The 24967-nt window shown below is 43.9% G+C and overlaps 1 protein-coding gene across 1 annotated transcript; it reads right to left on the bottom strand.

The window, feature by feature from the left end:
* Window positions 1-292: 292 nt before the first annotated feature.
* Window positions 293-22725, bottom strand: LOC129120399 (glycerol-3-phosphate acyltransferase 3). Its single transcript, XM_054632989.2, has 12 exons — window positions 22247-22725; window positions 13056-13128; window positions 7032-7302; window positions 6483-6557; window positions 5895-5984; window positions 5609-5702; window positions 5081-5196; window positions 3923-3978; window positions 3366-3451; window positions 2820-2948; window positions 2263-2342; window positions 293-1446 (listed from the first exon to the last, which is right to left on the bottom strand). The coding sequence occupies exons 1-12, from the start codon at window positions 22385-22387 to the stop codon at window positions 1320-1322; spliced, it is 1338 nt and encodes a 445-aa protein (XP_054488964.1). The 5' UTR covers window positions 22388-22725; the 3' UTR covers window positions 293-1319.
* Between the last annotated feature and the right edge of the window lie 2242 nt (window positions 22726-24967).

Here is a 24967-nt window from a genome sequence, read left to right as displayed (position 1 = left end):
AGTTAGTTACAGATTCATTGAGTCTCCCTGATATGACTTCATGCTGCAATTTCAAGATGAGCCTGCATGATGAGTTACTGCTAGTCTAACAAGGATAAACACCAAGCCATCTATGTGCCTTAGAGCCCAAGGAGAAGGTAAAAAAGGAAAGAAAGTCAGGGTAGAAATCTGTAGAACTGAACTACAATTGGTCCTTTATGTCATTGATTGAAGTTTCCATGATTCCATGTTAGGTTCTCAGGAAGTATAATTTTGTTCATTATATAGAGAACAGGAGTAATGCCACACAAGACCCATTATAAATATAGAATTTATTTCTCATTACATTCAGACAGCAATATATTGAAGATTTGGACATGTCACGTCTCATATCAAAGCTGACTTACTAATCCTATGTTTATAGTTGTGATAGCTATTGCTAGCCCAGGAAACACAAGATGTGTTTCTGGAGTGGCTCTCTTGAGAATTTCAAGCCATTAACAATAATTTTTGCAGATGGGCACTCTTGACAATCTACAAAAATTCATCTGTCATAGCCTACATTATGCAACCTTTACTGTGCCTTACCTTTACAGCTCCAGAGCTCAAGAAAGCAATTTCAACAACAGCAATGGACAGGGAGATTGAGGACTTGCCCCTTATCTTCCCTCAGGAAGCAGTTCTCAATAAAGTCAATACCGTGTTATAAGGCCACCAAATTCCTCACGTTCCATGGTCTGTGCTTTTGGCAGGGCAGCTCCTTTCCCATCCTGTAGGGTCTCTGCAGCCCTTGCTTCCATTCCCTCCTTGCACATCCAGGTGCAAGCTAACAAAAAGAGTCAATCTCACAGTTCTGACAACATCCTAAAGCATGATTTAAGTCATCTACAACAAAAAATCTGTGAGCAACAGGAAAATAAAAAGACAAAATTTTGTTATGTTTAAACCTTTAAAGTACCATGAAAAAGAGGTATCTTCACAAGCAGTGTGCTGACAGCATCTGTTCACTGCACTTCCCTTCATTCTTACCAACTCAGAAAAACTGGGGTGTTTTTTTCATCTTCTAACTCTGTGAGCATTCAGCCTGGGAATACCAAGAGCTGCAGTGCATCATCACATGAAGATGGAGAGGGGCAGGATAGTGAAAGAATGAACAGAGAAGAACACAGACACTGCCCTTGGCAGGCTCTGCACCAGCCATACAGAGAATATAAATACACACAATGAAGGATTTTGTTGTTTTCTTGCTCTATTTTTTGACAGTTTTTTTTTTTAAATTAAAAAAAAAACACATTCCTGCTAAGGCTGGTTGTGCAAAGTTACTTTTCAAGAACCACCATTCAGTCTGACTCAGTTTCTGCAGACAAGCTTCCTACTGATCCATTTCTCACTAGCATTTTGCTGTAGTTCTTCTGCTGCTCTTCTTTGAAAGTATCTTTGACTTTTGCTCGTTTCAGTCCTCCATCCCTGGAGCAGAGAAAGAGGGAACAGTAAACCATCAGGGCTGTAATGGCTATTGTTATCAAACTATACATTACATTAAAACTCTACAGTTGACTAAGGTAGGTAATAAAGGCTTTTCTTCAGAACTTCTATAATATTTAATTTTAAGCAGGTTTATTAAAACCTTTACTTTGAGCACATAGCTTATGCAGTTCAAATTTTGAATTCAGCTCATTAAGGCAGCCTATTCATGTTGGTAACATGCTGTACCTACAATAGAAATCTTTGGCAGCCTGGGATGGTACTTCCCCAGACTGTAGAGGTAGTCAATTTTCTGCAACACTAGAGCTGTGTCTTGCCTTATATTATTCAGAGCTGGGTCTCACAGGTCTCATAGTTGAATCTCTTTTCTTATTCTCATCATCTGAATTTCACTCTCAAGTTTGTGTCACATGAAATCTAGGCATTATCCTGCTACTTACTGAGACAGGACATGAGAAGTCAGAGCAGAAAGTCTCTAGACCTGTTTAATTTTTTGTTCATCAGATTTGCCAAGAAACTTCACTTTTGCTACTTAATCTCAACATCAGAAACAACTGTGAATGGACCTACTTCAAAAGCATCAAGCATTTAGATAAGACACAGTGCATGCTATGTGCTTCACAGACTTCATACATCTTTTACCTTCACATATGTGCATGTGAAGTTACTCCATTGTTTTCCCTGAGTGGAATAAAGTGATGTTCAATGTTATTTGTCAGAAAGCTAAGGATGGAAGCACCTATCAGTCAAACTAATCACAAATAGTCCATGAATTCTAACAAGGAGGGCATCACTCACCATGGGAGTTCAGTCAGTCCTCCCTGGCGAGCAATGGCTGACCTCACTCTGTTGGCAAACTGAACAGCATCTTCATCTTCCTTCAAGAGCCACAAATTCAACATAATCAAAGAGAGAAGTCAATGGAAGCAGACTTTGATAACATTTTTTCATCTGTTGTCTCATCAAAATAGCTCACTTCCAAACTACCCATTCCTTATCATGCCAACATCATAATCTGATGCTCCCATGTGACAATAACTCATTTTCCCCCTAGAGTGTTGAAATCAGGAGAAAATTTTGCTTCAACAAGATGGAACATTACCATTATTGCTACTGTGAACAGCAGTGTATTTACTGCTATTGTTTGTATATTTGATGCACTGCTGATGGTACTAAGCTGCATCAGGAAAAGGAGACTCCAATCATACATCAGTCAGCACTGACAAAAATCCAGTATAAAACTGATTTGGAGACATGGGGTGGGCAGAGGTTTTGGGGGAAAAAAAGAGTAAAAGTGCACTTGCAGACACAGTCAAGTTTTTAAATAGCAGTCAGGCAACCAGATGCCGGATTACCTTTCTAACCATTGGGGGCAAGTACCACACATTGCAAACTATGGCCCAGCTGGTCATTATTCGCAGCAGATAGCTCACGATATTGTATTTGCTGCTGTTCCAGAAGGCATCTCCAAATTGAGGATCATACTGCAAAGGATCACAAAAAACAATTGATTAAGCCTTTCCCCAGACCATCACAGCCTCTCAGACCTGGGATTACATAACAGAACCAGCAGCAGACGTCACCCATTTGCCTGAACAGCCAAAAGAATTAAGTCTGCTGTGAGCAAGATGCTTCCCTTCAGCACTGGGAAGGACTAGCTGCATTTCTCTTCCTTCCAACTTTCTGGAGGAAGGAGCTGACCCCATCAGGCCTACCAGCCAGGCTCTATAGGCCAAAGGACTTAACTTTAATTTCAGCCACTTATTCTCCAGGAGTCATCCACAGCATCCACCCAATTGCTACTGTGCTTTTAATAGCAGCTGCATTGAGACAGCTTCCTGCCCCTCTGACAAAAACCCATCCCAAACTCTGAAATCAAGCAGCCAGCTATTTCCACTTACTTTGATTGCAACAGGATAGATTGTCCCTCCTATTTCAAAGCTCCCCTTCTTGAACATCATCACAGATGTATTGTTTATGCAGGTGCCTGTCCAGAAGACAAAGTCATTGCTTCACACAGCCATTTCAGTACAACACAACATCCACAGACAGGTCTTACCCATAAAGAGCTTGCATTTGCTGCTCACTGATTTAAGCATCTCCCCCCTGCTTACTTTTAGCCTTTGTCTTGTGACTGACACCCTGAATGAAGCCAGAAGGTGTGCAAGACAAAAATCACAATGCTGCAGTTAAATCTGTAGGACAGCAAATTAATAATCTCAGGGCAAAATAAACTATCTTCCCCTTCTTCTGCCTGCAGCTTCTGCCAGGAGAAGCAACGTCCAGAGACAGTATTGTGTTGTCTCCATGTATATTCATCTGATATTCAAGAAGAAAACCAGGAATGCCCTAACATAGTTGAAGCCAGAGGTGAAGATAGATTTGAGCAGCAGAAGCCATGAAAAGAGAACAGGGATGACATCTACACTGAATGGAGATAAGTAGTTCAGCTTCTTACCTTCTGGAAAAATTAAGATTGGGAGCTTGCTTTTATCTGCCACATGTTCCCTGAGTCTGTGGAAGCAGAAGGAAAGCTTAAAAAACAGCTCCTTTCCACTCTTCTTTCCCCAGGCAGGTGCATTAAAAATACCTTTCTATATTACATATGTATGAAACCGAAGCCTTTTACTAGACACTAACTTGCACTTGCCCTTTTTTTCCTACAGAAACTGAAGCTTTGGGCCTGCCATCCCTTAGGCCCCTGGAGCATTACATCGATGCAATATCCTGTTTTCTTTGCCCTGCATTATTTTACTAATGACTGTCAGAGAAGCCAACAATTATATTCCATTAACTAACTCTGATCCACTCAACCTTCAAGAAATTGCCTAAGAAAAAAGCATATTGATGCAGTGGTCCATCCAGCCTCTGCTACTTAACAGCATATTCCTTAAAAGGGGACTTCTAAATGCCTACAGCTCAGTACTTGAATAACACTTGGACAATTTGGCAAAACTGTCCTTCTGTGCAGAGGCCAATAAACCAGTGAAGAAGTTAACCTGTCAAAATTAACCTAAAAAGTTCTCTATAAATTAGGAACAATTTTTATCCCTGTACTACAATGTTCAGAGATATGCTTTTGGTGACATCCTGCAGACAACCACTTTTGTACACAGCTTATATCCTTATAACAAGACATTTTGCCTTTCACCCAAACAAATAAGGCTTTTTATTTCTAGTGGTTCACAATTTGCAGTGATACTGAGTTTTTGTAACAAAAATCCAGTTTTATCATCAGTATTTCTCTTCAACAGAAAGTACCAGAATTTAAGTATCTTCACATTGTTTCAAAGTACACACCTGAATTCATCAGACATGAATTATTATGCTGATGGCTTCCCAACTGAGATATTTTGTGACAGTCTGCAATCCAAAGCTTCCCAGAACCTTTGGTCTAAACCATGGCACGCTGCATAAATGCTTCAGGCCTTCCCTGGTGACCTGGGAACCTGACATTTTCACCTCAGTGTACTGCACCAAAGCCCACACAAGCAAGCACACTCAGGTCATTCTGAGTGATGCAGTGTGCTGCACACCACCCCTGTAACTCATTCCCAAATCCAGGTCTTTGACGGCCCGATGCCTCTCCAGGGAGGCAGCCCAGCACACATCTCACCTTTTTGTCACTAGATGGCGGTCCTTCATCTCGGAGCGCTCGAACCAGACGTGAGGACAGGCCTTGACCGTGGCTCGCTGGATAATGCCCATCAGCCCACCGTGAACCTGGCCCACCTGCAAGCCCAGCAAAGCACATCAGTATGTGAGACACCTGAAAGGCAGAACTTCCTCCTCTCCGCCCCTCTAAAAACATCCAACAAACACAAATGCACTGGGAGGCTGCAAGCCAGGATTGAGCAATGACCACAGAACTGTTAAAATGCATTCACTTGAAAGAATCGAGACACTCACATGGTGCTATCTCAGGCACTTCAACAGAAGAAGAGCTAGGTATTGACAGTCCAAGGACAACTTCTCCAGCACATAATATAGACCAATTTCAACACAATTTACACTTTTCCCCACTGACCAGTGCTCAAGCAAACATCACTGCTGTGAAAATTAAGTACTGAAGTCCACAAGCAATACCCCACAATCTTTCCCTCTCCTGGTCCCTTGGCTGTGGTTATCTTAGATCTCCTCATACCATTGCATAGCATCCATCATTTGTCAAAATGATCGCATCTATTGGTGATGTATGGTTGGCAACACAAATTCCTCCTTTCTGAGGTCTGTTTTCCCTGAAATTACATATTTTTTGTTAGACTGCTAGTGCATTAAAGCACCACATTACACACCAAATAGTTCCATTAAGCTGTCAGGTGAGTCAGCCTCTAGAGTGTGACATCAACTTGCAGCTCAGGAGAGAGCAGTCCCCATTTTCAATGGGATGTCACACACATATAAGCATATACACACTTTTGCTCACTCACTTGTTATGGTAATGGATAGTACCAGACAAAGCTCGGACAAGGATGCGGGAGCACGTGAGGTGAACCACTTCACTCAGGTAGTTTTTCACACTGAAAGAAATTAGACATCTGAAGCATCCTGCAAAGCAGCTAGATGCACATGCAATATTCTCCAGCCTACTCAACACAACTCAGGGCTGAAATTTCTTGGTATTCTGGAGCACAGAGGGATGTTCCCAGCTCTACCACTCACTTGCTACAGCAGCTCAGCCAAGATACATCATGCCCTTGGCACCACTTTGCTAGGCAAGGCTGTCCTCTCTCTGCTGGGTGTTTTTTATCCCAACACTACTACCTGCCCTACAATGTCCCATTTGAGTATCTCATGCCAGCAGGAAGAACCCATCAGAAATCATCCACCTCAATGCCAAGACTGACAAGAACCCAACCCCAGCCCAAATTCAAAATGCCACTAAAACAGGGTCCACAAATTTGTGGGTGGAATGGACTATTGGTAGTGTGTTATAGGTAAAAATCTGCCCACTCCTAGTCTTCAGCTGTTTGAACTGATGCAATTTGGAGAGTTCATCCCTCACACACAGTACCTACCTGCCATTTGGCAGCTGTCCCACCACAGTTGTTCCTACAATCATTGACGTAATCCCAATGGCAGCGAGGCTAAAGCTACAGACAAAACAGACATTAAACCTAAGTAAGTAGCTTTGCTCATTGTAATAACACCTTGCCCTCTTTAAAATGGAAAAGGATTGCAGAAATTCAATTATTCCTCAGATACTTGACATATGCAGTTCTCTAACTCAACAATTCCCTAACCTGTTGCCTAAAGTCATGGTGTAGCAAAGGCAGCAGATCCAGATATTCCCATGCACACAGTGTCAGGGAGCTTTAGAGCTTACACTTATTTTGCTAATACACATCAACTTAAGGGAAACATTCATGCAAAAGATGACCAGCAGCTCTACTCTACTCTCCACAGCATATAAGTGCTTCTTAACATAAAAGGAGCCTTTAAGCAAGTTAATATTTTATATCTGCCAATGCTGCTTTTGGGTTAAAGAAAGCTGAGATGACATTTACCAAGAAAGCACAAATTTACCCGTTCTCAGGCTGACAAAACCCCTCAGCACCAGAGCTTACCGTAGGGGCAGCAGGAAGCAGTACCGCACCACCACCCCAATGACCCACACAACAGTCAGCCTCAGGCTGATGTAATGGAAGTTGACATTAGTTCTTGTGAGCAGATTCCAGGAGAGCAGCTCTTCTGAGGAAAATCGCTGAGTAACTTCATCTTCCACAATAGCCTCAAACCCCTTTCTGCAGAAGTAAAAAATGTGGGAGAATTCGAAGTCTGCTCGATGCAGAAGAGCAATTTCTTTCTCCATAGGCGTTTCATCCCTTTCAATGATACCTTGGGAAGAAAAAGGGTAACCACCTGAGAAAATAATTCTGTGATGTAACTAACAGTCACCCTCCAGATCACTAGTCACTTTGTATTACTCAAGAAGACAAATTTACTGTCAGAGCCCCTCCTAGGACAGGAAGAGAAGCCGTGCAGCCGACCACAGCATACCCTGCAGGAGGCCACTTCCAGCTCCCCTTCCTCACAACAACACCTTGAGCAGAAACTATATCAAGCTCTGTTACCTACTGAACATGAAGCAAGAAGGCAAACCCTTTCCCACCATCTGGCATGTTCTCAAACTTTATTCAGGACTTTCTTATGCTTCCAGAAGAAACAAAGTGAGACCTTGGCCTTTTCATTCCCTCCTGTGCTCTGTGTATTTAAAGGCATTCAATCTCCTTGATGGAGGCTTCCCTATTCCCATCTTGTCTGACATTCTGGTGTCCCACAGCCACAACACTGCCAAAGCCCCAGACCACAAAACTGCATGGACCAGCTCTGAACCAAACACACCTCCCTGCCATCACAGCACAAATATTTTCTGTAAGTACAAGCAGACCACACTATTTTTATTTTACTTAAAATCAAACAAAGAAAAACTCTCCAAAACACTACATCAAAGAAAATTGTGCTTAGAGGAGCCTTGATTTAGTTCAGCACCAGCAACTGTTCCAGCTGAACTCTGACTACATAATGCCTGGAGAGAAACCTGGAGAGTTCACAACTGCAGTGCAAACAAGAAGTATTCCCCTTCCTCCAACCTGTTAATTTTTTAAGCTTATGGTCTGATAAGCACAAATTTCTCATCAGAGCTTTCAAAGGCAAGGACAAATTGTGTAAGCTAAACACAGATCAAGTAGTTGCTTGCTTGTAAGCAAGTCTGGCTCCAGAAACTGATGACCAAAGAATCTAGAGTAACAGTTAACCAGAACAACCATCCCCTGAGACTCAACTTGGATTACAGAGGTCCAAGTTCAAGTTGCCACTCTGTCAGACACCCTCTGATAAATTGCATAATCTCTGTCCTTCCATGCTGAGTTTAAAAAAAAGGGAAAGGACATAGCACCCAATTTCGTCAAGCTACTAGGAACTTTCCACATCCTAGAATGTGTTCCTCCCAGTTAAGTCTTGTCAGCAGAAAATCTCTCAATATATTTCCTGTGCCAATAATTGTAACATTTAAATTACAAGTGACATGGAAAATCATCTTATCGCACATACGGATATGGCACATATGGGATAACACAGGAAGTTTCAAGATACAAGTCCCACAAACCACTGAGGTAAACACTAAAGAAGAACAACACTGCTACAAAACCTACTGGCACCTTCAGCTTGGAACCTGGCAGGCAGAACTCCCAATTGTACCAGCAGGCCACCTCATTGCATTGTCCTATGACAAGCCTACAAGTATAAACCATTAGTATGGCACACCCAAAAAGCCACATGCTCTTCAGGATCTAAATTATACAAACATGCATCACATCAAACACTTACCAAAATGGACTACGCTTATGTCATATGTTAAACCCAAATCAGAGCTCTAGCATTTCATTCAATTTTTCTCACACTCAGAACATCTCCAAATGGTGAAATATCCAGGACTGTAGGTGACTCAGTGCAACCTGTCTGCTCTGTGCTGCTGGAAACAGGTTGTAGGCAAGAAACCAGGGGAACGCTCCAGCACCCATCACACAAGTACCACCCCTCTCTCTAGTTCCCAGAGCTGGGAATGTTTCCTCCTTATCCAGCTGTTATCCTTCCCCCTTGTTCAGCACCACTCACACAGCTGGCCCATCTAGCTCCAGCTTCTCAGCTGAACCCAGCTGAGAAGTTTATCACACTGCTAGAAAGCTGAGATAGCAGGGCTGGAATGTCCAGCCTCACCAGCCTGTGCTGTCCTTGTCACATAACACCCCCATGCACCAACTGCCCTGCAGCTTTGGGACAGCTGCTCCAAGCCAAGATCTCAGCGGCACGTGAAGGTATTACAAACAGAATTACACACACGCTGCTCTCTCTGGTGACGTACCTAGCCTTCTTCTAATCACAGGTCACATTTAATGGCCTTTAATCCCTTGGCCATAGGCAGAGCTGAGCTGGCCAAAGACATCCCTATGCAGGAGTACAGCAAACATTACTCTCAAAAAAAAAAAAAACCACAGCACTAGCCCCAAGCCTTCAAGCTCACATACTCCAGTCAGGCTCAAATTTAACACCATCTACTTACAAAGCAAGTAGATCTACTTAGTAGTATCTAGTAATTATCTCCTTAGTAGTATCTACTTATGTAGTAACTAGATACTACTAAGATTATTTGCATAAGCTTTTCTTTTATTGAATGTAATTTTCAAATCTCTTATTGGCATTTTTGTCATTTTTAAACCCACCACATTGAAGACAACACAGCCAGCACCCACACGGAGAGCTAAGGGCTGGTTATTCAGTTGCAATGAGATAGACACCCACCCTCCAAGCACCTACTCAGCCAAGAGCTACCACTGAGTCCAGCACACACTGCCCTCTAACAGAGAAAGATCTTGAGGTGACAGCATCACATAATTCCCCATGTAACTACACTAGTCAACTTTTCTCTTGAAACTATTGCTATCACACAACCAACACAGGGGCACTGGCAGCCCTTTCTGCCAAGAGATGTAAAGCACAGTGGATTTGATGCTGCAGAGAAAGGTGGTGTCTCTTCAGTCATGTCCACTTGGTTTTGGGGTTGGTCTTTTTTTGTTTGATTTTGGTTTTGGAAACATTTTGTTTGTTTGTTTTTTAACTGAGGGACAAAATTTCAGTGTTTGAGGAGGACCATTTTTGCTCTGCCAGGGAACAGGAAAACTTGACTTTGAACATAAAGTCAAGTGCTCCATTCTATCCTGACACAACTCCTAGTACTGGCTGAGTGGTCAGGGAAATCATAAGAGATGATACACACATCCATACAGCACTTACACATAGGTGCAAACACACAGAGAAACATTTACCTTTACCCTGTTTTAATCAACTACTCTGTAATTCATTATCAGCAGGAGTTTCTCCTCCCTCAGTAAATATTGTGTAATGCAATTGGGCCTCTGTCTGATCATGTTCTGTCACCTCAGCAGACTTATATAATGCACTGTTAGACCTACACCTGCCCTGTGATGCAGGGCAGATGCCCTCAAGTACTTTCTTCCGCAGCCAGGAACTCCTAATCACAAGTCAGTTACTCCTATGCTTTAAAAATTCCCAAGAGCAAGATACGGAGCTCAGCTTGGCATCACATGTCTCCCCATACTTTCTCAAGTAAGGAACAGTTAAGATTCCAGCCTCCAGCACAAAGAGCCACCTCCAGTGGGGAAAGATTTTAACTTTTTATTTCAGATATATGAAGGACATTAAAAAGGGCTTCAGGCTACCATTGTGATTGTGTATCCCCATCCCTAAGACTGCTTGAACATAACCTGCATTCAAGCATCTATATTAATTACCTCAGGCCATTTTTACTATCTCTAATGGTCCTCCAGACAGCAAAGTACACTCCACTTTGTGCAGGTTCTGAACCACAGCACATATTAACACTACACACCCCTCAGCTGCAGGAGAAATAGCTACTTGTAGCTTTTTTTTAAAGATAGTTCAAAGAACAATCTACTAGCTAGGACCTCCCTCCCCTGATGTCTGTTTACTAGAGAAGAAATAACTACGTGTAAGAACGATCAGATGTCTAGGAGGATGACAGCTCCTGCTGTGCAGCTAAAGCAGCACAGTAGGGTCTCTTGCCATCTCACTGGCCCATGATGTGATGGGGCACCATCAGCCTTACAGGAAGAAAAAGGATATCTTCCTGCATCATTGGCAACCTGGGAAGCAGACAACATGTCACTGACAATTAGCTGAAAGGACCGCTAACCTTGCCTTTTCCCCCTTTCTGCCCAAAAAACCCCACAACTTTCAGGACACTGGTGAGTGATATAGGATGTACTTTTTCTCAGCCACTTGTAAGTCAGCAACTAAGCAAGACAAGTTTTAACCTGTTTTCAGAGGTGCTGTGCAGTACCTCCAGTTTACTATCAGAGATGCTGACATCTGCTGCCACGGAAGCCAGTTCCACACCTGGCCTGCGGGCAGTGCGATCCCAGTGTCTGCAGTATTGATAAGCATATCCCTTTGGAGCTGAAACACACATACCCGGCTCAGCAATTCAGTCCCCACTACTGGATCATGTTCACATGAGCTAATCCACAGGCTCAGGTAACAGCTGACTTGTCTGCTAACTGGCAGGCTGGGCCTGCTTCCAGTTGTGCAGCCTAAGGAAGGAACACACAGAAAATGCTCACGCTGCTGCCAAATGCTGTCAAAATAGAGCAATTGAATAACAAAACTGAAGCATTCAGGAACCAGGAGGAAACCAAGTGCTGACTGCTTTGTTCAGCCTTCTCCTGTTTCCAGGGCAAACTCAGACTTCTCTTATGGCTCCAAAGTTATAAAGACAACTCTGACCTACTACAGTCTACCACAACTCACACATAGTATGGGTTAAGATATAGTTAAAGAACTAATTTCAAAACCAGGCTAAAGGAAGAAAGATGAAGCAACTTTTCAGCTGTCTTTCTACAGACAATGAGTGTAAGAAGTTTGGCAAACACTGATACTAACTCCAGAGAGTAAAAGGTCAACAGCAGCAGACTGAAAAAAAGACAAGCCCACTACACACTTTCAACTTGCAGTCCTACCACAGAAAAAGCACTGAGCTTGGGAAAGAAAGGTGCTGTCCAACAAACACTTAGACCTCTTCAGAGAATTTTTAAGTGCACTCTAATGCTGTTAGGACTGAGATAGCTTGCCAGCAACCCTAGAAGCATCAGGGTAAAGACAAATTTCAAGAGGAAAACAAACCTCATATTTAAACACAAAAATTTCCATCAACTAGGAACAGTCTCCATCTTAAGCTCTACTTTGTTTTGTTAAATTTCATGTTGTTTCATGCCTTTCATTTCCTCATCCCCTAATTTTTTAAAGACTCAGTAAAGGCAGCATTTTATACTGCAGGAACTGTTTGCTACCCAGTAGCACTGCAAAACAATTAGATATGTAAGTGTGCTGGTTTTCAGTAGGGTAGAGTCAATTTTATTCAGAGTAGCTGGTATGGGACTGTGTTATGGATTTGTGCTGAACACACAGTTGATAATATAGGGATGTTTTTGTTATTACTGAGCAGGATTTACAGAGCCAGGGGCTTTCCTGTTTTTCCTACAACCAGGCCGATGAGGAAGCTGGAGGTGGCTTGGGAGAGTGGGAGGAGACACAGCTCAGACAGGTGACCCAAAGTGACCTTCCAGACCATACGGCATCATGCTCAGAATATAAAGTGGGAGGAAGGAGGCATGCAGGACACTGATGGTGTTTGTCTTCCTAAGTCACTGCTACCCATGATGGAGCCCTGCTCTCTGGCCTGCCCATGGGAAAGCAGGGAATTCATTCCTTGTTTTGCTTTGCTTGTGTGTGTGACTTTTGCTTTCCCTGTTAAATTGTCTTTATCTCAACCCATGGATTTTCAGGCTTTTACCCTTGCGATCCTCTCCCCAATCCCACTGGGGCACTGAGTGAGCAGCTGCCTGAGGATATACCATGACTTTCAGTGAGCAGGTAACACCCACCTCTTCTCAGATTATCTCATGCACACATCTAACTGCTTCATTTGAGAAGGCCTCAGTACTCCAACATCACAACATTAGTCTCATCAATGTGACTTTACCCCAAGCTCTCACCATTGGCAGTAGGAGTCCGTGGCACCTGCGGCTGCGGCTTTTTGGCCCCTTTTTGTAACCGGATAGTGGCCCACTGTTGAACAGAATGAAAACATTATTTCACAAATGCAGTATTCACTTAAGGAAAAAAGTCACCAAAAAAAACCCAACAGTTAGTCAAAGAAACATTGTGATTTTCAAATATCTTCATCAGGTAATCATCATTCATCCTCCTCAGATGTGTCCACAAACCCAAACCCATACACAGTTCTTATGAAGAAACTCAGAGTAATTAATAATAATTAAAAAAACCAAACCAAAACACTCAGTGCTAGTCAGTACTTCTCAGCTCCGCTCTCAGTCTTCAGAGAGCCACACCTGTTTCAGTTCCAGTTCACAGCCACCAAGAGCCTGAAAGGCCTCAGTCAGCCTTACTACTGCCACAGCAGCCACTGAGTCCAGGCCACATGGAAAGCCCCAGAAGCTGAGCTAGACACAGGACACACACAGTACGTGTTTACAAAGCTGACAGACATATCACAACCCAGACTGTCTACTTTCAGAATTTCATCATACTGAAGGGAAAAAAAAAAAAAAAAAAGTCCTAACTAGCTTAAGTGAAACTGAAGCCTGCACACAGCTGATTTCACTCAAAACCAAAATCAGCATTTTCAGTCATAAGAAATTTCAATTAAATTCAGACTCAACCCAAAAAGGATAGCACCCAAGAACTTCCCAAGCTGAACAAACCTGACATTTCCCTTGACTCTGCAATTGCTTGTTTCTTGGCATCTTCACAGAATCATAGAATGGTTTGAGTTTGAAGAAATCTTAGAGATCACCTAGTTCCAACCCCCTTCCATGGACAGGAACACCTTCTACCAGATCAGGTTGCTCAGAGCCCCATCCAGCCAGGTCTTGAACACCTCTAGGGATGGAGAGTCCACAGCTTCTCTGGTCAATGAGTTCCAGGTGCCTTCTCCAGGCTGAACAACCCAACTCTCTCAGCTCTCATTCTGAAGCTCTGAGCAGCAGGAAAACAGGCCAATTCACCAGCTTTGGGGTGAGCTATACATAGCCCCTTCCTTCTCAGTTCTACTGCGGCTAAGGCAATGGCTCTTCCAGGAATTAATTTTAACTGGATACATATTGAAGCTGTTCCCCTGACATTTGTTGCCTCCTCACTCCTGGAGATACAGCTGCCACAGTCCCCGAGTTTGTTGGACTTGCCCATGCCTCCTGTGCAGCAAACAGTAGGAATAACTCAGTTTTTCTGTGGTACTCAAGTACCTTCAGTAACCTTGTGGCTACATTCTTATCAGTATTGTGACCATAAAAGTTCTGGGAAATACCAAACCAAAACAATGTTCAAGGACGAACCTATTAAGAGCACTGTCATTTTACATTTTGTCTATGGAATGGATTTGGGGGTACAGAAGGACCAGCAAATACATTCACACAATCATTTCTGACCAGACTTGAATCACTGCATTCAACAAATTAATATCGCCACAAACAGCTAAGTCACTTATAAGTCACATAGAAGAACAAGAGCATATTTGGCTAATGGTCTCAGCCATACACAGCAGCAGAAAAAAAAAAGTTTTCATCTTCCAAATCCTCTCAAAGGGATAATTAAAACCTGGAAGAACACTTTGGTGCTCAGAAAGAGAATGCAACACTACCTTCAGAAAGCTCTTGCTACAGAAATCCTGCAGTTATGGATTCATTCTAGACTGTGTCAAAGCTTGAGCCTCAGCACAAATCACGAGGACACATGTTATTGAGACAGGCCTTTGTAATGCACAAAAGCTTGCAACACCCCCTATACTGCAGTATCTTGACATTTTGCTATGCAAAGGAGGCAGTGCAATCTTCCCAAAGCAGAGAAATTGCAGGGTCATGTAACTCAAGTCAGTTTCTACTGCTCAGATACATTTATCAACCCTATTCAGAAAAGCCCATTTCTCCTTCCGAAGTGGTCTGACCTTTGCTCCTCATGTCCATCTAACTCCAGAAAGGTGCAGCAACCCACCTAGGGGATGGAGGAACAGTGGCAAAGAGAAAGCCTGGAGAGGACAGTTCCCTTTGCACTCTACCTGTGCCTTCCCAGGAGATGGGAGCACTGGCACAAGCCTGACAAGAGCATAGCATCATGTACAAGGGTTGCAGAGTGTATTCCAGAGGACAACTGACTTGTGCCCCACAAGTCAGTGGCTGAGGCATTTTTACATTCCATGCCAGGTCTCTTAGGGGATTTAAGCACACTTAATAAAATAAGCAATGATGGAGACCAGCTCTCCCTCTTGGTCAGGAGCATTTCAGCATTTCTAAGGACCCACATCTATCAGATGACACAGCAAACAAGTTTTAAGTTCTCTGTCAGCTTTCTTCTTACCTCAATCCACCATATTTCCAAAAACTATGTATGTTCCAGCAACCAAGGAGTAAGAAATTAGAAATTTTTAGTTAACATCTCATTCTTTCACATATTCTCAGGCACCTGAATTAAAGGCACTACCATCAAAACCAGAATCTCAACTTTGATCAAGTGAAAAGCTTGTTTATATCCAGGCTGGGAAACAAAAGAGACACCACCCTCACTAATGTGAGTAATTCTCCTTCCTTCCTGCTAATCGGGGACATGTGCCATCCATCGCTGGTTCCTCTGCTGAAGGACAACAAGGTTATGCTACAAAGAGCTATCACAATGTGAGCTGATCCATCCCACAGAGGGGAAAACAATGTGTTTGTGTATTAGAGATCAAAGCATGAAACAATTACAAGCCATAGTCTCCCTTCTACTCAGGAAATGAGCAAAAAGCAGACTGGCAAGGCTTTTGGATCTCTCAGTAACACTGGCACAAATCTAAGTGGCTTCTTCCAGCTGGTGCTGAGCTGGCAGTCCCAAGGACCTTGCTGCAGACCTGTGTTTTTAGTAGGGTTTCTTGAGGCAGCTTTGGGGAATAAGTATAAAACACCAGGCTCCTGAACAGATTAAAAATAGTTCTACAGTGGGGCTACCCAATGGACTGAAAATGTAAAGTTAGAAAACAGCATGATCCCAGAACTACAAGTATCACCACAAGTCTAATTTTGAAACTTTAGTATCATAACTGCTAACAAGAAAGTAGCTTGAATGCTTTAATTACGCAATGCACAATATGAAGATACCACACTTCACTAGGCAAGGAAAACATCAACTTTTCAGGGGAAAGTTCTCCCTCCTTATCCTCCTAGAAAAGTCCTCTAATTTACCAGCACCTTTAAAATAAAATCTAAAGTGGCCAAAAGATCAAATTCACTTACACATCACTAAGCAACTGCCACATATAGAGGACCTGTGCAGTACTTGAGAAAGATATTTAGCAACTGTCTTATCTGGAGTTAGGAAGGGTTTTGGATATCTCTTGTGAATGTGTGATTTTTGCCTCTGAGGTCTGACTATGTCCAAAGCCAAGCCTGACATGTCATTTCATGAAAGCCCATCTAGACGTTTTTTGCTGGGATCAAAATACAAATCATTAGGAACACCTCAAAGTGTTGCCTGTTCCCCTAAGAATTGGGGCTCAGCCTTTCACCTCATTTACCACCTTTACACTACTTCTGACTTAACAATGTTCAACAATTTCTTGGAAGGGAGAGATGACTGAAATCTGCAATCACATAGAGACAGACCACTGGGGTTCCTCTTTTAAAAGCACCGCTGGATCATAGCCAAAAGTTTATGTGTAAGCTTAGGTGAGCACTCCTCCTTGGAACCTCTCCAAACCTCAGTAACAACAGAAAGATTGCAGAGCACATCCCACGCAATGCCACCTTGTTTAACACAGCAAGATCTGCATGCCAGTTACTGAGTTGTTCTGTGTGAGGAAAGAACACCAACACCACCAAGAGGAGCAATCATTTCCGAGTCAGGGCAAAACGTCCTCTCTCATCTCCCATGCACTTCTTATTCTGATGGGACACCCCGGCACCGCCTCCAAGGAGCTTCCCAAATTCTTCCACACACAGGAGTTGCATAGCAAGTCCTTCCTGGTGGACAGGTATCCAATGAGCAATTAAGAGTCCACCAATGGCATCAGCAAAAGGAATGCCAAGCAACTTCTTTTACAGCAGCTTCACAAACTCCTACTTCAAGGCAAGCTCTGAATACAGCTGCTGTTATTTTTTTTAACAGCATTTGATTATTAACAGTGCTCACATGCTGTAAAATTGAGAGCAGTTTCAGACAAGAGCTGTTGATCTGGAATATGGTGCATTAATTACTGATGCAACTACAGCGAAGGGCAACCCTCAGCTCTGGCAATCTTACTGGTATACAAGGACTCTTGATTTTTAGATCTGTGGTAAACATTTATAAAGGCCTTCAAAGGACTGAGGTCTACATTAATACAGGCCAAGGATTTACTTCAAGATTCTGCACAAAATTTGCTAAAATATTATTCCAAAAGTCAGCGTGAGCCCTGTAAACAAGGGTGCATCATTCACACCAGGCATGTCTCCAAGACATGCTTCTTATTACCATCTGAGCTGGCAGCTTTCAGAGCTCTCTCAGATTCTCCTCTGCCCAGCAATCCTTGAAGGATATCAATTACACAGGCAGAGGCCTTCACTGACTCTGTGCAACGACATTAGTCAGCAAAGTTTGCTGCTGAGGCCAGTGAGTTACACAAGCAGCAGTCAAAGCCCACAATGATTCATCTATTTATCAGCTTCCATCCTCTTCTTCTCCATTCCCTACCCTCACGCCCAGCACCACACAGAATCCTGATGGTGACTTATGGGAAGAAGCTGCAGCCTGGCATACCTAGGACAAGAGAATCAGTCCATCCCACCGGCCCTGCACAGCTGCAATCTCCACTTTGACCAGAGGCACTGAGAGTCCTTTTTTCATCATATCTAGGTCCATTCATATTGCCAAGGTCATCTGCAACACAAGGAACTTGGGCTTAGCCTCCAGCTGCAGAATAATATTACACTCTTGTCCAGCAAAAATATATTCTCTACAGGCAGCATAATATAGTATCAGAAATTGCTTCTGTTACAAGGGGCTGCTGTTAAACCCTGATGGGTCAGTTCTAGGACTCGAACAACACCTACAAGTGCAGCATCTGCTGTGCATTACAGCCAGCAAAACCAGCCACACAAGAATCACTCTCTCTGCTCCCCACAAGCCCCCACAAAAAGCCTCGAGAGACTGGGAAGGGGAGTGCACAAAAAGTACTTGCAGTCATCAACAAACCATTAGTCCAGAAATAGACAATAATGTGATGTTAGTTAATAGCCAAGTTGTTTGTTTCCTGACTCAAATGTGACCTGAACACCTCACTTCCCTCAGGCTTTCTTGTTTCTTCATGTTTCACAAGTATTATGCACCACATAGTTTTAAAAACACATGAATTTTTCCCATTAGAAAGGGCAAGAAGGGCAGCCTTTACAAAGTGCTGCTGACAACTTTACTCAGGCAGCAAGGCACACCCCAAAAAAAAAACCACTATCAGACTGGAAAGAAAAAACAACACTATTTAACAAGGTGAGCTGCAATCCATCCAAGCAGAGATCATCACTGGGGGGGTGCATTGCTACTGCCAAATATATAGACACACTGTCCAAACTAGTCCTCCAGATTTTCTACAATCTGATGGAATTAGAGAAACTGATCCTATGCAACAGTGACTGCTCTGTGGGCCTCAATGAAAGACAAAGGACTTGCTGAAAGGCTGCATTCTCCAGTGCTCAGCAAGACACCTCCAATGGCATGTTTGCAGGGGCCTCGACAGCCCCAAATCATACTAAGAGTTCACAAGAGAAATGGATTAAGACAGAGCATTAATGAGACCAAGAGGTAAAAATGCAGTAAATTTAAAATTGGAAGCAATCTTTTGATGTTGAAAAACAGGGAGCAATGCAGCATGCTGTGATGACTGCAAGAGACAGTCCCCAGCATTTCAGCAGTAGAGAATATTTCTGTAGCAAGAGACTTGACAAGCATCAGGACAGCAGGTGCCTAGTCCAGACTAGCTCCTCATAAGGTCAAACAGCTGCTAGAGATCTTTCTGCAGCAGTACTCCCACATTTAAAAAAACTACATTAACATGGTGCCAGAAATCCTTCTATTAACACTGGAAGGAAAGCCACAGACAAAAATGACCAAATTCCTAAAATTTTGCAGTGTTTGGTAAGGCAATTCAGAAGCAAGTTTGTGCACTTTCAGGAAAACCCACATGATGGGGGAAGCAGGCTTTCAAATAGCAAGTGCTGCCTGCTGTACTTCTTCAGCACAACTTTCTACAAATTTTACCTTATCATGTGGAAAAAAATACAATCACATAGGAAAAAATATATCCATATAAGGCTGGTAATCCCTAATGCAGTACTTAAGGGTCAAATGCAACCCAACAGCAGCACATCCTCATCTGTACATGCTGTGTTTTCTTAGCAGCAGGTGCTTGCTGAGGCAGCTCAGCAGAGAGAAAAATCTATTGTGCACCAACTGATGTCCCTTGTCAGAAATGTCAGATGGTCAAAGGACAAAAACACTTTGTTCCTAAAAGGAGCTTCCCCCTCCCTTTTCTCAGATCATGCTTGCAGCACCAAGAACAAGCTTCTGCCCTCCTGAAACAAGCAGAAAAAGATATTTCTTTTTAATTGGCAGGAAAAAATGCAAGCACAAGCCCCCATCATCTTAACTTGCTCCATCCCACAGCCTACACAACTGAACACCACAGACTCAGACTTCTTGGATGTTCTGTTTTGTCTGATATGACCTGAAGAGGCATCACAGAAAACCCTAGAATTGTCCCCGAACTGTGGACAGACTTGGACCCTCAAAACAGACTGACTTGAATAAAGCAGATGCTGTAACCTGACAACACAGGCCATGCAGGAAACAAACCACAGTCACTGTGTCCTTCCACTACACCAAGGCACGGGATATAAACAGGCAAAGCCAGGGTATCACCTGGGATGCACAAACAGCCACCACTTTTCAGACAGTTCCTGTAATCCAGCCTATTAAAGAGGCACCAAAAGCAGCAGCATCTTGACTGAACACTGTGCAGGTGCAAGCACCCACCCTCCTCCTGGAAAAGAGGGGAAAAGGCCTGAGGAGATCCAGGGCTGGGAGTGGAAGAGGAAGCTATTAAGTTAACACTGCTGAAAAAGGCCTCAGCCATCAGAGACTTCAGCATCCTGTGACTTCACAGAGCCAAAAAGCTCTTCTCAGGAGAAAATGTGCACACTCAATTCAACATCCCAGGGAGTCTCAGACACTCAGCTAGCAGCACATTTCACTGTTAACACAATAGCTATTAATAACTAACCCCTATAAAAGAAATACACCTTCCCAAATTATTTAAACAACCTACTTCTTAAAAGTTTGACATGCAAGGATACAGTACTTTTCCCAATATTACTCTGATTTATTTCCACAGTTTAGGTATTATATATCAGGCCCTCTTGCAGGTGCTGCTCCGACCTGGCTGCAGACAGTCATCCTCTGTCAGGCTTCTAACCAAGACAGACCTGTGAGCAAATGAAGAGGAAACATCCCACAACAAACCACTTCCTTTCAGGGATTATCCCCATGCAAGTATTCTGAGGACAAAGAATTCATAGGCAAAGCAAGGCCAAGTTGAGATAAGCTGAATACCTGGGTGGATTGAGCTTCTTCACTCTCCCATAGCAAGTCAAATTTAGCTGACTCTTCTCAGAATACTTTCCAATTTTTCATTGCCTTTTCTTTATAGATACATTATTTAAATCATATCTATGTCCAATATAAGTATGTATTAATAAAATTTTTAATATATTGAGCAGCATGCAACTCCAGAAAGTATTTAATGCAAAAGTAATGGTAACTCACAAGGTAAGTCATTATTTCCTCCCTTAGGCAATAGGAGAGCTCTCACAATTAACCACCATCAATATGCTGCCAGATACTTCTACACAATTTTGCCCAAAACATTTTGAGTCACCTCTTGTTGCAACATTTGATGACACTAAAAAATAATGATTAATGATCTACTAATAAAGAATGTAAATTGTGGTTATTCAAAGGTGAAGGCAAGTCATCCAAACAAGACTATCTCACTAGGCCATCTGAATTGCTCCCTGAGGCCAGGGTGATCTTTACCTCCTCAGCTCCTGCTATTCAGATCTTTACTCCACTAACAATTGCATCTTCTCTCCCCAACGTTTATCCTGATACCATTCACAGTCCCAGAAATTACTTAGAGCAGATTCATTCTCACCCAAAAGCCTAAAAACATTTTGCCTTAAGATGTATTTAACAAAGGCTGATTTAATAGATGGATTTTTTAGCCAGGCACTGAAGTACACAAACAAGGCTTGCCTAAAAACCTCGAAGAACAAGATGAAATTAGACAAAATCTACTTTCCATAGTCACATAGTGATGCATATTGCATAGCCACTGACTGTGCTGTGAGTCATTTAATTTTTCCTCCTTACAGCTGTTTCCGTGGTTTGGGTACCCCTCCTCCTTGGAAAAAGCGTAGTAAAGATTCAAATCTGATCACGTCCAGCAACAATTTAAAAACACCCTTGCTCACCACTACCATTAGCTTCAGAAGGAGGGTTTTTACACACATACTAAATATGCCCCATGCAGAAAGCAGTTCCTCTGCGAGAAACTGGCTATCCCTGAGAGAGAGAGAGAGAGAGGCAGATGGCAACTAAGGCGTTGGACATGCTCAACTTGGATGGGAGTCCGCGTTTCTGAGCATCAGCCCTTCTGGCATCAGACCTTTACACCCTCCGAGAGCATGACCCGGCATCATTTTCCCCAGGTGGAGCACAGCTGCCACAGCGACAGCCTCGCCCAGGCCATGGTACAGCCTTAGGTAACAAGGTTTATTCCGCTCTCCTGCGGGTCCAGGGACAGCACTCCAGAGCCTACACAACCAGAAATTTAACACAGATCTCCAGTTTTACTTGAGGGCTTTAAGCCCGAAGCTACAGCCGGGCAGAGCTGATGCCAGGCAGGACGTGACCCACCCGCTCTCTACAGGAGGACACGATGGGACCGGAGCGCTCAGACGCCCCTCCGGGATATCCACCCCCGCACACGCCCCGGCCGGAGGGAGCCGTGCCCAGCCCGCCTCGGCCCGGGGGCAGCGAGCGAGGCGCAGCCCCGCGGGGAACGCAGCGCCAGGGACGCCCCCCCTTCCCCTCCAGAGCTCCCGCCTACCTCCAGCGTCTTCACCAGCACCCACATATAGGCTTCAGAGATGCCCAGCGAGATGCCCAGCGCCGAGGGCAGCACGATGAGCCCGAGCACCACCGCCAGCCACACGGCGCCCACCTGCCCCACGGCCCACACGACCTCCATGGCGCGCAGGGCCGAGCGACTCCAGCGCCGGCAGCGGGGCCCGGACAGCGCCGCCTCCCGCCGGCCCTAAAGGCCCGCGGCCGCCCCGGCCCGCCTCGCCCCGCCTCGCCCCGCCCCGCAGGGCACCGTGCGCCCGGCGGCCGCTCGGGAGCGGCTGGGCCGGCTGGTGCAGGTTTGGGAGCTGTGCGCCTCGGGAGAGGGTGCCGCGGGGCGGGAAGCTGCCAAACCCGGGGTTAGCGGACGGCACGGAAGGCTCCTGGTGTAGGAAAAATGGCTCCAACGGGTGCGGGCGGGAGCGCGGCGGCGCTGCCGTGGCCAGCCGGGGGCCTCGAGGCAGCAGCGTGGGCTGGAAAGCCGTAGGAAGCCCGAAACGAGCAGCTCGGAGGGCAAAAATGAAAAGGAAAACTGGGGAAAGCTCGTGGGTGTGTGAATATCAAAGAGGACAAGGGAAAGTAAAGAAAGGAAAAGGGGCAAGATCTGCACGCGTCCACCTGTGCTTTTCTCCTGACTTGAGCAGGGAAGATGGATTCACTGGGAGTCCGGCTCCCACCCCGGCGTTAGGCCCTCTCCAAGAGAAAGGAAACTTAGTGGCAACTGCCTGGAGGAGGGTTTGCCTGCCCCGGCCTGTGCACAGCCCGTCCCACAGCACTTGGCGTGACACAATCCAAGAAAGCGGTGTTAGCAGAAAAAGGCTGAAGAGGGATGTCAGCCCAAAGCATCCCGGGGAAAGGGAATAACATAGTCCTCCCAGAAAAAGGCAGTCAGCATATTTTCTGTGTGCGTCTTTCATAACTGCTTCAACAGAAATGGGATGTTTGGTGTGCCTCTCCACATTTGAGCGATCAGAAAGATATCTGAGAGCCAAGTGCTTAGGATTCAATGAAAAACCTGAACTGGAGTCCAAGGAGAGTTCCAGGAGAGTCATGTGGACAAGGGCATTGCTTTCTGGCCCCTATTTTTGTCTCTACTCCTACTCTTTGCCTCATCTGGTTAAATAGTTTCTCTGAGGCAGAAGCAGGATGATCCCTGGTGAAGCCTCTAGACACAACAACCACAATTGTCCAGCTAGATCTGACATTGCCAAACAGCACTTCAATGTCTTCATTCTTCTAAGTGTTTAGGTATGATCATGCCCAAAAGGCCCAATAAGGATCAAGGCCATACCTGTCAGTGCCATACACAGGATAATAAAGAATTCTTACTATCTGCACTACAAGTGCTTTTTAAATATTACAAAGATGTGTGGATTCAAGTCAATTAAAAGTGCCCAAAGCCCAGAACAGAAACAAATCAAAAGAATATTACTTTCCAGACTGGCTGATATTTATAACACATACATGGGTAAGATATTTTAATTTTGTATTTTGTCTGTTGCTTCCCAAGCAGAAAGTGATATAGGTTTTTTAGTACTTGCTTGTGAATTTTCATCTGGGGTGCAAATGACAGAGGCCAAAGGCTTGGTTAGTTTGTTTTCATCTGGTGTTAAGGAACAAAATGCTTCATCCACAGGACAGATGTAGCCCAAGCAGCAACAGTAGATGTTGTCTAGATCCTGAAGAAAACAGTACAGTTCACAGTAATGGGTCATACAGTTTTTTATCTCCCTGACATTTCAGTACCTTTATTTAGACAGCAACCAATGGCATCTAATATTGCCATCTGAAGCAGGAATTGCAATACAGATAATCCTGTGCAAGGCAAAGTGTTGCCTTGTGGGTTTGTTGAGAAAACAAACCTTGAAAACTGAAAATAGTTTGACTTAGTCTATGTGCTTGTTAACCTCTGCTTTAGTGAAATGGCATACCGTATGTCAAATTTGATGGCATGTGGCAAATTCCTGAGTCTCAGAAGGCTGGAATCCATCAGTGTATCTGGAGAAACAAAAGAAGATTCTGGAGACCTCTCCTTGTAATATTCATCACATGGAATTAAGGCATTGCTTTTTTTGCTGCAATAGCCTGGCTATTGGACCTGCTGGCACTGTCCTCAGGCTCTGTAAACAAAGAGTAGGAAGGGAGCAGTCTGTACCAACATTTGTGTTTTAAGAGCAGGGGAAGGTGGCTGGGTTGACTCCTGCTCTCACTATGCAACAGTGGGGAAAAACACTGTGAAAATGTATCATGACAGGAGGCAGTTTTAGGCACAGGCAGCCATCCTGTGTGAGCTAAACAGACCAAGACGGGCGAGACTCGCTCATAAGCACATACTCTTATTTATTGCATTCAGGCTTCCCCTCCATGCTTGCATGAATAATTCACAAAATCATTAATGTTAAATGGGAAGAAAAAAAAATCAATTCTGTTATTGAGTTGCTTGAAAAACGACCTTCTCCGCCTGGGACAGCAGGAAGGAAACATGCCTGCTCATCCAGTCGCCTCCTGGTGACAGTGCTGCTACCAAAGTCCTGTCATAACCATGCTGAAGTTTGGCCTTTGCACAAATCTTACACTCCCATTGAAGAATAGTTGGCTGTTAACTGCAAAAACTGTTGACTTATTTTAAAAAAGCAACAAACCTACTTGCTCTCTTTACTAAGTGGCCTTTGCCTTTTAAAGATAAAGCTGTTAAAAACTGCTGATC

The sequence above is a fragment of the Agelaius phoeniceus genome, chromosome 4 (genome assembly GCF_051311805.1).
Source record: "Agelaius phoeniceus isolate bAgePho1 chromosome 4, bAgePho1.hap1, whole genome shotgun sequence".
NCBI classification, from domain to species: domain Eukaryota; kingdom Metazoa; phylum Chordata; class Aves; order Passeriformes; family Icteridae; genus Agelaius; species Agelaius phoeniceus.
The sequence above is the reverse complement of the archived record's forward strand: the minus strand, read 5'-3'. Positions and strand labels throughout refer to the sequence as shown.